This window comes from Corvus cornix, chromosome 1 (genome assembly GCF_000738735.6).
Source record: "Corvus cornix cornix isolate S_Up_H32 chromosome 1, ASM73873v5, whole genome shotgun sequence".
NCBI classification, from domain to species: domain Eukaryota; kingdom Metazoa; phylum Chordata; class Aves; order Passeriformes; family Corvidae; genus Corvus; species Corvus cornix.
Window position 1 is genome coordinate 78,936,722 of NC_046332.1, and position 12,362 is coordinate 78,949,083.

General features: G+C 40.2%; 1 protein-coding gene across 1 annotated transcript in view; it reads left to right on the forward strand.

Moving 5' to 3' along the window:
• The window catches only part of PCCA (propionyl-CoA carboxylase subunit alpha), a 274,195-nt gene that overhangs the window by 193,504 nt on the left and 68,329 nt on the right, over positions 1-12,362 (forward strand). The window contains exon 20 of the mRNA XM_039561855.1: positions 10,674-10,772. Coding sequence (XP_039417789.1) covers positions 10,674-10,772 — 99 coding nt within the window. The remainder of the gene's footprint in view (positions 1-10,673; positions 10,773-12,362) is intronic.

A 12,362-nucleotide genomic window follows, 5' to 3' on the forward strand; every position in this document is an offset into this window, starting at 1 on the left:
TTAAAATTTTATTGTTTACCTTAATCCAAATGTTTGGTAGAGCGTACAGAAGTGATCTTTTTGGCTGTTTGATCATAGGACATTGCAGATGAGATAAAAGAGATTTGGCTTTTGAAAGAATCAGGTTCGATTCTATGATATGCTTACTGTTCTGAGCCATCTGGGGCAATTTGGGGAAGATATGCAACAGCAGATATTTTGCATGTGAAGCTTTTAGTTGAAGTGGTGAATAACCTTGGACTGGGTATATCCAAAGCACTGGTGTTGACCTATATCCTGTTGTGACAGCTGAGAGCAGCAGGTTGGAACTGCTGGATGAAATCCATACCCAGTTGCCCACTGTACTTTCTTCTTGTCACTACACAATGTCAAATCAAAGACATTTTTTTCTTTCATTTTTTTTTAAACAGTTGCTTATTCTAGCTGTTTACTAATTTAAAGAGAAGATAGACTTAGTACCATGGTAGGACCACGGGAAAAGTAATTTAAATCACTGGCAGACTATGTCCAGTCTGAGCATCCACCCTACATAACTAGGCTGAGGTGGAATACAACTTCCAAATAAAATAAAATAATGCTTTTTTTTCTCATTAGCTGTTTTGGTGCCTGCTGATTTTGTTGGATCTCTACATCAAGTTGTAAATGGTGTGTGAAATAAAACACTTCTCAGTTGATGGATATGATCCTCATGATTACAAATGCTCTTCAAATTACTGTAGTATGTTTTGTTTAGATCAGACATGGAAGTCTATGTGGTGCATAATGTTCAGTTTAGAAAGGAGATAGAAAGAAGACCAGTAGGAACTGGATATCTGGGTACTGCTACTGGGCTTAATACTCACTGGCCAGTATTAATCCCCACCCCTCTCCTCTAATTATGAAAACAAAAATTAGAGACTTGCACATGACTTGTCAGCAGCATTCAATGCAGAAATTCATTAATTCTTGACTCTAAGCTTGAGATCCAGCTTCTGGTGATACAGTCTTATTTAAAAAAAAAGTAAAATCTGTCTTAGCTTGTGTATCCTCATTACATAGCTTTCACTGAATCAAATGAATATTCACTAAATGAATATATGTATTAGGTGAATGCTTAAAAAGAAAGAAATGTGTTCCAAAATGTGGATTTTCTAAAAGGGTAGTATGAGTTTTAGTCTGTCGTGTTTTGTAGTGGCACTTTGGTATGATAATGTCATTCTACCCTTTGAGAATTTATACTGTCAAGTGAGATAGGGCTTGGGATCTCTGTGTGCCTCTGAAGTGAAAGAATGGAAACTCGGCAGCTCAAAGTCATTTTGGAATCAGGCTTCCTTAGTGATTTCAGTATATAGACATGAATCATGACTCAACAGCTACTAAACCAGCGGTGTCTACCTTATCTACCTATCTATTTATCGATGTGTTTTTAGCTCCCAGCATAATGCTCCTAGTCACCCAGATCGTGTCATTGGTCCCTATGCTAAACCCAGATAGAAAACAAGACTCTCCCTAACACATTATCCTATCAAACAAGGAAAGCTGAGTGCAATGCAACTTTCAAAGTGCCCTGTATGAACATGATAGTAGTACTGTTTGAACCACCTGCACCATTTTCTGGCCATCTAGGAACAATATCTGTAGCCAGGCTGGAGTGTACTTAGCTGGGCAGAGCCAGGGCCTTTGTCTCTGTAGAGCAAAGGGAAAAGGAAAGCAAGTCATGTTCTTTCTTCTTTTCCACACGGATCCTATAACAATAGACACCCGTATTCCCCGTACCAGCTGTACTTTTTGTGTCTGAAGCTGTTGCCAGCAGATGTCAATTATTTTTAATCACTGTTTTATTTTCTTGATGTAGTTTTAACTTCTGCACCCCCACCCCTTTTTGTAGCCTTAGTGGGCTCAGGCAGGTTACAAGTACAAGATGTCATTGTAATAATCACTCTGCAAGGAAAACTGAAGGAGTAAAACAAAGCATTTGCTGCAGTGAAGTGTTTTTGTTGTATACAGCCTCTCTACTAGGTTTTGCAGAGAGGATCACTTCCCTGGTGAATGCTTGAAGAAAGCCCTTGCTGATTAGAGGTGATGAAGGCCATCACTTCTCCCTCTCCTTTTGTTTTGATTCTGTTGTTGTTAAGCTGAGGAGCTGATGCCTGTTGTGTGCTCTTTTCCTTGGTCTCTATGCTGGCATGCTCCCATTTCTAAAGTGAGCTCTACCAAAGCAGCTAATGGTAATTTGCATCTATAAGTGCTACTTTAAAGAAAAGAGAGATAATTTCAATGTGTGCACATGTGTTTGATTTATTCTAGTGGTTATGTGCTATTTGCTGCTCTTGTGATTGAGGACTGCCCATTCTGTAAATGTGCTTAATACTTTGAAAACTTGAAAGTTATGATGGCACCCCACACAATGTCAAAATGTGCATTTGAAGTAAAAGCCCAGCAATTCAGATCATCTGGTCTTGTTCATAGCAGGTAAAAGGCTGCCTTGATGACACTTAGAGCAAATGAATTTCTCTCCTGCAGTCATGCACTGAATAAATTGCTTGATCTAGTTCGGTACAAAAGGACATGATCTATAAATAGTTAACAGAGCTTTCTTCAGGATAAGTGATCTATAGACTGGAACTCTCTCTTGGGGTCTTTTAAAAACGTAAGTGCTGATATGAACAAAAGGAAAGTTTGTTTTAAAAAAAGGCCTTTTTAATGAGATTGAAACTCACATACTTTAACTTCCTTTTGAAAGCATCTGGCCAACCACTTCAAAAGTCCAAAAGGCTAACCTTACAGAGACTTGAAGAAAAGAAAAAAGGTCAATCTGCTAATCTGATGTGAATGTATTGTCAATAACTGAAAATACAAGATAAAACAGCTGGTTAATTTGAATCAAAGAAATTGCTGTCATATAAGCATCAGTGAATTCAATTTTTACAGTTTTGGGCTTAAAGGAACTTCTTTTTATGACATTTTTATGCATTTGTCGATATACCACACTGTTGGCCACAGGGTCTCTCTGTCCTATATGCTCTTTCATGCACTTTTTTTGGCAACTAATCTTGCAGGTTTTTAGACTGTTGGTATTTGTGATAAGCAAAACTTCTAAGACATTTTAGTGTGCTAAAGGAAGCATCCATCTACCAAATTTTCATCATCGGGTATTTTAAGAGGGAAGAAAAATTCTATAAAATCATAGACTCATTAAGGTTGAAAAGTATCTCCAGGGTCATTGAGTCCAACCTTTATTCGAACACACCTTGTCAGCTAAACCATAGCACAAAGCCTGACTTTCCAGGAGAACGCGGTGGGAGACAGTGCCAAAGGCTTTACTAAAGTCCAGGTAGACGATATCCATGGCCTTTCCCTCATCCACTAGGTGGATCACTGGGCCATAAAAGGAGACCAGTTTGGTCAAGCAGGACCTGCCTTTCCTAAACCTGGCCTGACCCCTGTCTATGTTGTCCTGTCTATGCTGTGTGATTGCACTCAAGACAATCTGTTCCATAACCTTCCCCAGCACCAAGGTCAGGTTGACAGCTCTGTAGTTGCCCAAATCCTGCTTCTGACCCTTCCTGTAGATGAGTGTCACATTGGCCAACCTCCAGTCATCTGGGACCACCTCAGTTAAGCAGGACTGATGACAAATGATTGACAGTGTCTTGGTGAGCTCTTCCACCAGCTCCCTCAGTACCCTCAGATGGATCCCATTAGCCCCATGGAGCTGGGAGTGTCTCTGGCACAGCAGGTCACCAACTGCTTTCTCCTGGATTGCAGGGGCTCTGTTCTGCTCCCTGCCCCTGACTGCCAGCTCAAGGGCTGGCTGTCCTGAGGAAAACCAGTCCTTCTGTTAAAGACTGAGGCAAAGAAGCTGTTAAGTACCTCAGCCTTTTCCTCAGCCTTGGTTACAATGTTCCCCTCAGCATCCAATAAAGGATGGAGGTTTTCCTTGGCCCTCCTTTTTTGTTGTTAATGTATTTATAAAAACACTTTTTATTATATTTCCCAGCAGTGTCCAGATTGAGTTCTAGCTGAGCTTTTGCCTTCCTAATTTTCTCTCTACATGATTCTTGTACTCTTCCTGAGTTTGCTGCCCCTTCTTCCAAAGGTCATAAACTCTTGTTTTTTTCCCCTGAGTTCTAGCAAAAAGCTCCCTGTTCAGCCAGCTTGTCTTTTGGCACATAGGGATGGCTTGCTCCCATACCTTTAAGATTTCCATCTTAAAAGTATGTCCAGCCTTTCTGGACCCTTTGTTAATAATGGTGGTTTCCCAAGGGACTCTGAATTGTTAGGTTTTCTTTCCCTGAGTTGAGACCAGTCATCTTGAAAGTGCTCTCAATATGGATTTCCCCGCAAAAGCCTGTATGATCTTGGACACCAGGCTAGTAGATGTCAGTGTATTCTTTATTTTTGCAAGGTGCTGCACTTGGGTTGGGTCAACTTCCAGGTATCAGTAAAGGCTGGGGGATAAATGGATTGAAAGCAGGCATACTGAGAAGGATTTGGGGGTGCTGCTGGATGAGAGGCTTCATGGGAGCCAATAGTATCATGGGCTGCATCAAAAGCAGCATGGCCAGCAAGGTCGAGGGAGGTGATGCTGTCTCTGTGCTCTGGTGAGATCCCACCTGAAGTGGCATCAACCTCACAGACTTCTATGATAAATTGACAGGATTTGTGGTCTAGGGGAGAGCAGTGAATGTAATTTACCTTGACTTTAGCAAGTCTTTTGGCATGATCTCACCCAACAAAATAAAAAGCCAGTTGAGTGGTCAGACTCAGTGGGCCATGGTTAATGGGTTGTACTCTACTCAGAGGTCATCAAGGGACTACAAGGGTCTATATTGTGACCAGTTGTGTTCAACAACCATTTCAATACCTGGAGGCAGCAGTAGGAGCGCACAGTCATAAGATTTACAGGAGACAGAATTGGAGAAAATTCTCAATGCAGTCAAGGGCAATGCTGCCACCCAGTGGGACCTCGACAGGCAAGAGGAATGGGTTGATGGGAACTTTGTAAAACTGAGCAAACTGAATGTCTGTCTTGTAGACGCAGTATTTGATGTAGTCTGAGTTTTGAGTAGAAGGATCTAATGACCTCCCTCTATCTGCAGACTACACCTCTGTTAACAGAGCACAGGGCACTGATAGCAGCTTTTGGTGCCAGGGCATCCTGCTGGCTCAATCACGTCCTGCTGACGTGTCTGCCCACATCTCCAAGTGCTTCTCCACAGAGCTGCTCCTTAGCCAGTCAGGTTGTAATGTATCTTTGCGATGGGTTCATCCTTCTCACATGTTGGACTTAAAAATAAGTCTTGAATCTCACAAAGTTTTCATTAGCCCCTCCCTCTTGCCTGTCTAGGCCCCCCTGGATGGCAGCCCTGCTCTCGAGTGTTTAACCCAGTTTTGTGCCATCTGTAAACTTGGCAAGAGTACACTGTCACCTCTTCCAGGACATGGTCCTGGAAAATGTCAAACACTTTGAGTGTTATCAGACCCCAGGTCACTAGCAAATACAGTCCAAAGAACAGCAGAAAAAGCATATACAAGAAGGAGCTTAACTAAGAAGAACTGCCCACATGGGAAATCTTACTGGGTTTCTTTGCATTTATGCATAATTCATTTGCATTTATGAATGACAACATGTGAAGTACTATTTAGTTGCTGCTGTTTCCTAATGTGGCAGATATGACTGTTTTTGTTCAAGGTTCTTAAAGACAATGTGGGGAAGTTAGAACACGTTGTATAAGAAGACCTAATAATTTCCAAGACAACTCTGCAAATTACCACAAGTTCTTACAGGCTCCAGGTAGCCAGTAATTTTCATGATAAAGGAAGTGTGTTGTGGTTATTGGCTATGGGAATATATAGAGAGATGCAAGATAGTGTTTGAACTCTTCTGCTGGCTGGGAAAAACTTTTTTACATTAAAAACTAGCAAAATATTTTACAAAATGCCTGGGGTTTCGTGCATCATGCTTCTGAAGAAAGTCTTGGGCTCATCAGCCTCATAAAGACTTTCCTCACATTCTTGAGGTTGCATGGGACTGCAAAAGGTAAGGGATGATAGCTTTGAAACAGGACAGTTTTCACTTGCCTTTTCCATTCTCATGTGCTTCTTTGTTGGCTGGACAGTAGATTAAATGAGAATTTAATGCATTTTGTGAAAACTGGGAACCAAAAGCCGCTTTATCCAACTCAATTTGGCTTAGTCTGAGATCACTGCAGACTGCTGCTGAATAATGCTGCCTACAGCTGGACTTCTATTGCCACACTGTGCTACAAGTCCTCTGGCCACCTCCTCTTCTGCACAAGAAGCAATACCTATCCTTTACCTCATTCATAAAAATGTAAAGAATCTCATTGCTGTTTGGCATGGTGCAGTTCGCAGTGATGGAGGTGATGAGTCTTCTGCTTGGGACTGTTACTCTTTTTACAGAAGAGGACAGCTTTGCTTTATGTAGGCTTGAACAAAGTCCTCAAACATATAAGCTACCTCGCATTTGCAACAATGATGCTTGCTGCTATTGTTCCTTCCTTGCAGGAATGATTTAAGGTTTCACGTTGTAGAGCCCTTGCTACCCACTGGATGTGCCTTAGATTAATGGCAGTTGAAGGGATTGGAGGCTATGACAGTGAATACTGATATGTTTCCTGTGAAGAGTAATGTCTGTTTTCTTGAAAAGTACATCTTCATGGGCAGCGGTCTTGATCAGAGAAAGACCTTCAGCAGGGCAGGTCTGCAGAGGGTGACATTTTATTTTGTAGATAATGATTGATTCGGGAATGCCATCACTTCTGCTGTAGCAAGAGGTAGAATTTAGGGCTGTAAGTAATATGGCTAAGGGTGGCATAGCCAAGTAGTTAGGGCCAGGACTCTTGAGTTGAACACCATGCTGAGAGGCAGAATTGAAACCATGGGATTAAATCAACAGACTTAAGTTAGTCAGACTCAAGGCTGGCATGAGGAACTTCAGGCATAATGTTTTGAAGCATCAGGCAGGAAACAAATGCTTCAGCTGCCCTCCAGTCTCCTGGAAAACCACCTTCATTTCCAGGAGAAAAAAAGTGACATGTGCCAGATGTACGCGAGACTCTGCATTAGTAAATTAACAGGGCTATAACACTCAGGCTTGTGCTGCCTTCTTTAATTGCCTGACATGCACACAGAATGCCAAATTATGTTCTCTAAAGGAAACTGAATGCAGATTATGCTTTGCAGCTCTTTGCACTATTGGTTAGCTGGTATCTATCTTGCTGAACATCAGGAACTCACTCCACAAGAGGTGAAGGGGCTGCTACTTGTGTAGTTCAGGTGCATGCCAGCGTAAGTCTGCAAAGTTGTGACAGTGGGGTAAGCTGTTGACCTTTTTCTACCATTGTGTCTTGGACTTGTCACTCTTCTTTCTGAGACCTCATTTACGGTAGCTTTTGTATTGGAAATAATTTTAAAGGACTGTGGCTGCTTTTATCTTTTATGTCCTTACCTAGGGACAAACAAACCTTTTAAAAAAGGAATATTTCACCACCACTATGCCAGTGGATGTAGTGCAGCAATGCAAACATAGCTACTGTAGATGCACATACACATATGTGTATGCTTGGAACTGAGTAGTTAAGGATAAAGCTAGACTATATAGCTGTGGTGTAAAGCACAGTGTGACCCACTGCAGGAGTGAATTCACTGGGATCTTCTCCCTACAGTTCAAGTGTTAGCATCCATTGAATGGTGATTTGTTCTCGGCTGTTTTAGGAGCACAGAAGCAAAGTAAGATGCAAAGTAGTCAGTGTAATGTCATTAGTTAATCCCCATGTCTGCCTTCATACCCTAAACCCCCACCCCCAATCCCCCAAGCCTAAAGCAAAAAGGTCCTGGTTTTATTGCGGTATTAGGTTCAACTATGACATCCATTGCTAGAGGAGGAATGAAGGCAAATGCAAACTTCTGACGAGTTCTTTTGCTGTCTTCTCTCTTCCCCTATTTCGCCCTGCTGGTCTTGCTCGACTGTTGGCTGTTGAGCTGCAGAAAGAAGGTTTGCTCTGTTAGGTAAAGTATTGGTTTGATTTCAATCCCCATCTGGTTTTTGGTACACCAAGTCCCATCTTCCCCTTCACCCTGCCTTTTCCCTCATTTGTAGTAAGAGTAACATGGTCACTACATGGTAAATATCTTACCCTCAGTCCTTGTTAATTTTCTCTGATATCTTGACCTCCTGTCTTTGTCATCCTACCTATTGGAGTATAGATAGCTAAATTTCCTTGGGATTCTCTTGGCTTTGCATCCTCAGTTGGTTACATGCAGTGCTAATAACGCAAAGGTGGTGCGGTCAATCCCCATATAGGCCATTAACTGTAAGAGTTGGACGTGATGATCCTTGTGGATCACTTTAACTGAGAATATTCTGTGATTTCTATGATCTTCCCCAGTTGCACATACCATGGTGAGCTGCAGGTGAAGGCAGCTAAGACCCTGTAGCTCCATTCTGTGAGAAGACTGCTGCAGTTTATGGGATATGCATTAGTTCATATAACCCTTCCCCTGACCCTCTATTCTTTCTTGAATAGGGAAACCGTAATAGTGGCAATATATTGTCTGCTGGTTTCTCTATTGCACATAAGCAGCCTAGAGTGCCACAGTTTGTTTAGACTTAGCACCTGCTTGCCGTCTCTCCTTTCAGGGTGGTTTCCACTAGAAATGTTTTGATACTAACGTAATCTGGAATCAATAATGGCGAGACTTGTATAGACCCTTGTGAGGGATTTTGGACAGGTCATTTACAGCTGTGAGACACTTGGTTTACTTCTCCTTTGCTCATCTGTACAGTGGCAAAAGAGCTAATGATTAAATTGAGTTTGTTGGTGAGGTATTGACTTGCCTCCTGCCCCTGGAACACCCTTTGCTAGAACTGTAGATAGCAGCTATAGATTTTCTGTGAGGCTGTGTGTAAATCCTACACTGCCACAAGCAGTGCAGTGTACACTTGAAGGTTCTTTTGGGGACCAGTAGCCTGGTCTGCTTTGATGCTATCTCACCTCTATCCCTGGACACACATGGTAAATGATGTTTTCAGACCCAGACTCCATGCAGACAGTCTTTCTCTGGTTTTAGTGATAACGACAGAACTTTTTAAACAATTACCTTACCAAAGTTCAGTTGGTAATCAAAGAGGGGTGAGATAGAGCACTGGATTTGCATTTCTCCATTTGGAAAGTCTTTTTCAGATGTTTCTCCTAGTCTCAATAAAAACAGTATTTGCTGATACGTGTTTGCTGAGAGCAGGCTGGGTTCACCAGGGTGTTCCAGCTGCTCTGCAGTGCTCTGGAAATACAAACCAGCTGCAGGTCTGGCTTAACTGAAGCCAGGTTTCTGGCTGGTTTGCATCACTGGAGCAGTGTAAAGTACCTGAAGCATGCCAGCTAATCTGGCCTATTGGTGAACCATTATAAATGACTTGTTTTTCTTCTTGTTCTTTACATGTAACTTTATTTATAGTTAAAGCCCATGGAAATTGCGTAGATTGTATCACTAAGGCCAACTTCGTATTCTGAACTAAAGTCTATAACATTTGAGGGTTTTTTAAGCCAGAACTTTTTCTTCTTAACTGAAATAAATTTATCAAATTACACACTGCTCCTCTGCACTTGTTACGGATTTCTTTTAAGATGCTTCTTCTTCTTCTTCTAAGATGAAATAATGATAAGTCTGAGACCCAAAAAAGTAGGCTTTATAAATTTTATTTTGTAAAGTGTGTGCTCAGCTTTTATTCTAAATGCATTAAATTTTTTCTAGTTTATTGAGAGTGTATGCAATAGTTGTGTCATTATCTCTATTGTCTGAAATTTACTGATTAGAAAATATTTTGGAGATTTTGAGAGAGGAAAGAAATTGGCCAACCATGATTTTTCTTCTGTTTATGGTAAATTATATAACTGAAATCGTAGTTACCTACCTTCAATAGTATGATGAGTGTTCAAAACATGCCATAAAAATTCATCACTAATTGTATTAGTCCATATATAATAAATTTTTTCACAATCATCTCACTTTTTTCAGAACCCAGAATTTTTTGCTCTTCACCTAGAAATATTTTTGTATAATGAATATGGGATGGTAAAAAACCCCCCACTTTCTGGATAAGCATATTGGCATTCAAGTCAGAAATTGTATTCCTCTGATCAACTGTATATTGAAAGAAAACATGTCAGAATTTGCAAAGTTTTTCTAGACTTCGAGGCAAAACACCGAAGAATTAATTACTGCCTCATATTAATTAAGATAACAATGCAAAGCCCTTCATTAGAAGCATAGGAAAAGTTCTTCCTTGGTCCTTGGAGAGAATATTATATGCAAGCCCTGTTGTGTGGGTTGCAAGGTGTCACTGGAATTTATATGCATTACTTGTCTAATTGCAGTAAATGTAGCATGTCCAGATAGGTTTAAAAGTTGGATGGCTGTTTGTTACTTGCTGGAAATCACTTGAAACCTTGCTACTCAGAGGCAGCTGTTCACAGGTCCTTCACCTCTCCCCAGAGATAGCTGGAAGACTCTGTTGTTGGACCCTGTCTTTTATGGCAGAAGCAGTAAACATGACAGGTTGTTTGGGAGCCATCTGTTTTAAAATGGTTGCTGCTTTGTATGCAGTAATGAACTTGAGATCAGTTTTCTGTCTGTCTTCATAGTAACAGCCTTGTTTGGTGTCACAACAGGTGGAAGTTGATGGGATGAAACTAAATGTGACCAGCGAGTGGAACCTGGCTTCACCCTTGTTGTCTGTCACCATTGATGGCACTCAGAGGACTATACAGGTAATCTCCCCAAAGTGTCTTTGGGCATACAAATAATACTGAAATGTGGGGTCTAAACTTGCTGCATCATAAAAATTACGTGATGTTGTATAAACAGCATAATGTTTCTACTTTGAGACAAATTCACTCCACTAAAGCTCTGGATGCACTCAAAATTACTTATCAAGAGTTTTGAATATCTTGCTTTTAATGAGAAGTTCCTTATTTAGACAGAAGTTTACCCCAGCTTATAGGTTCTCTTTACTTAGTGGCTTGGGAGAAGATAGAGTTTCTTAATCATGTAAAAAATAAGAAAGGGTTTACTGAAAAAAACCCAACCAACCAAAAAACTAATCAACTGAGACAAACCAAAAAAACCTCCCTCCTAACCAACAACAAAAACCCATGTGGTGGCCTACAGTAAAATTAGTGTCTTCCTCATGTTTGAGTTGTGTGATTGTTACACTTTTGGGCCTTTGCAGTTTGAAAGTCACAGGACAGCATCTCCCATGTAACATATTTTTTTTTATACTTTAAAGAAATATGATTAGTTCCATGATTTGAGAGGATAAACATAGAAAACATCCCAAACTTATGTGGCTCTAAGAAAAGAGGACTGAAAAGGTTGAAGTGGTTGTATATGCTTTCCTTCTGAACACTTATGTGTTAGAAACATAAAAAAGAGAAATGAAAAAAGAGAATGCTTTTCTAAATGTAACCACATTCAGGATTTATATATTTATTGACAAATCATTTATTTACAAATATCTATTGATCCTGGCAGTAGTGAAAAACAAATCAAAACTGACTGAAAGTATTTTTCTGCATACACCAGTATCTATTGCCTATATATTTATCAGTGATGCAATGGTCAGATTTTTCATAATTTACAATGAAATGTGTGAGTTTAGTTTTTCATTTTCACCCCTGGTAGATTACCCAACTGGAAATACTATTTTTGTTCTGATTGAATTTAAAAGACTGCAACTTGAAAATAATAAATTATTCTTTCAAGGGTAGTATTGCCTGAGAGTGAAATTTTCATTATGTGCCTGTAATTCTGGACTTAAGTTCTGTAGATTTCTTGGGAGGTTTATGCTAGCCTCAAGGAGTGTGTATGTCTAAAATAATTTTCTATTTTTAGGTGTGTTTTTCTTTTTTACTATTTTAGTACTGGTCCATTTTGGTGCCACTTTATAAAGTACATTCCTAATTTTGAACAGGAAAAAATACCAATGTATGAATGTATAAAACCTGCCTAGGTGAAAAGCATTATATTTAGAATGGATAACTGTATGCACAAGACCTCATTGCAAACTGTATTACTACATGACTGGATATATAACTAATAGTAGTAACACAATTTAGCTAATAATAGTTGAACTGGTGCATAAAATTAGTTTCAGAATTAATGATCATATGATCTGAGGAAGCTTTCTTCTAGGAGCTGAGCCAGCAATAGTGTTACTTGCACTCCCTGAGTACAACCAAACCCTATGAAATACTGCAGATCTAGCCACAGCAACATGCAATGAGCTGACTGCATGGTATCTAGCCAACAGAATGTGGAATAAGCACATATGTTGTTTCCTTCTCAGATTTTATCTGCCT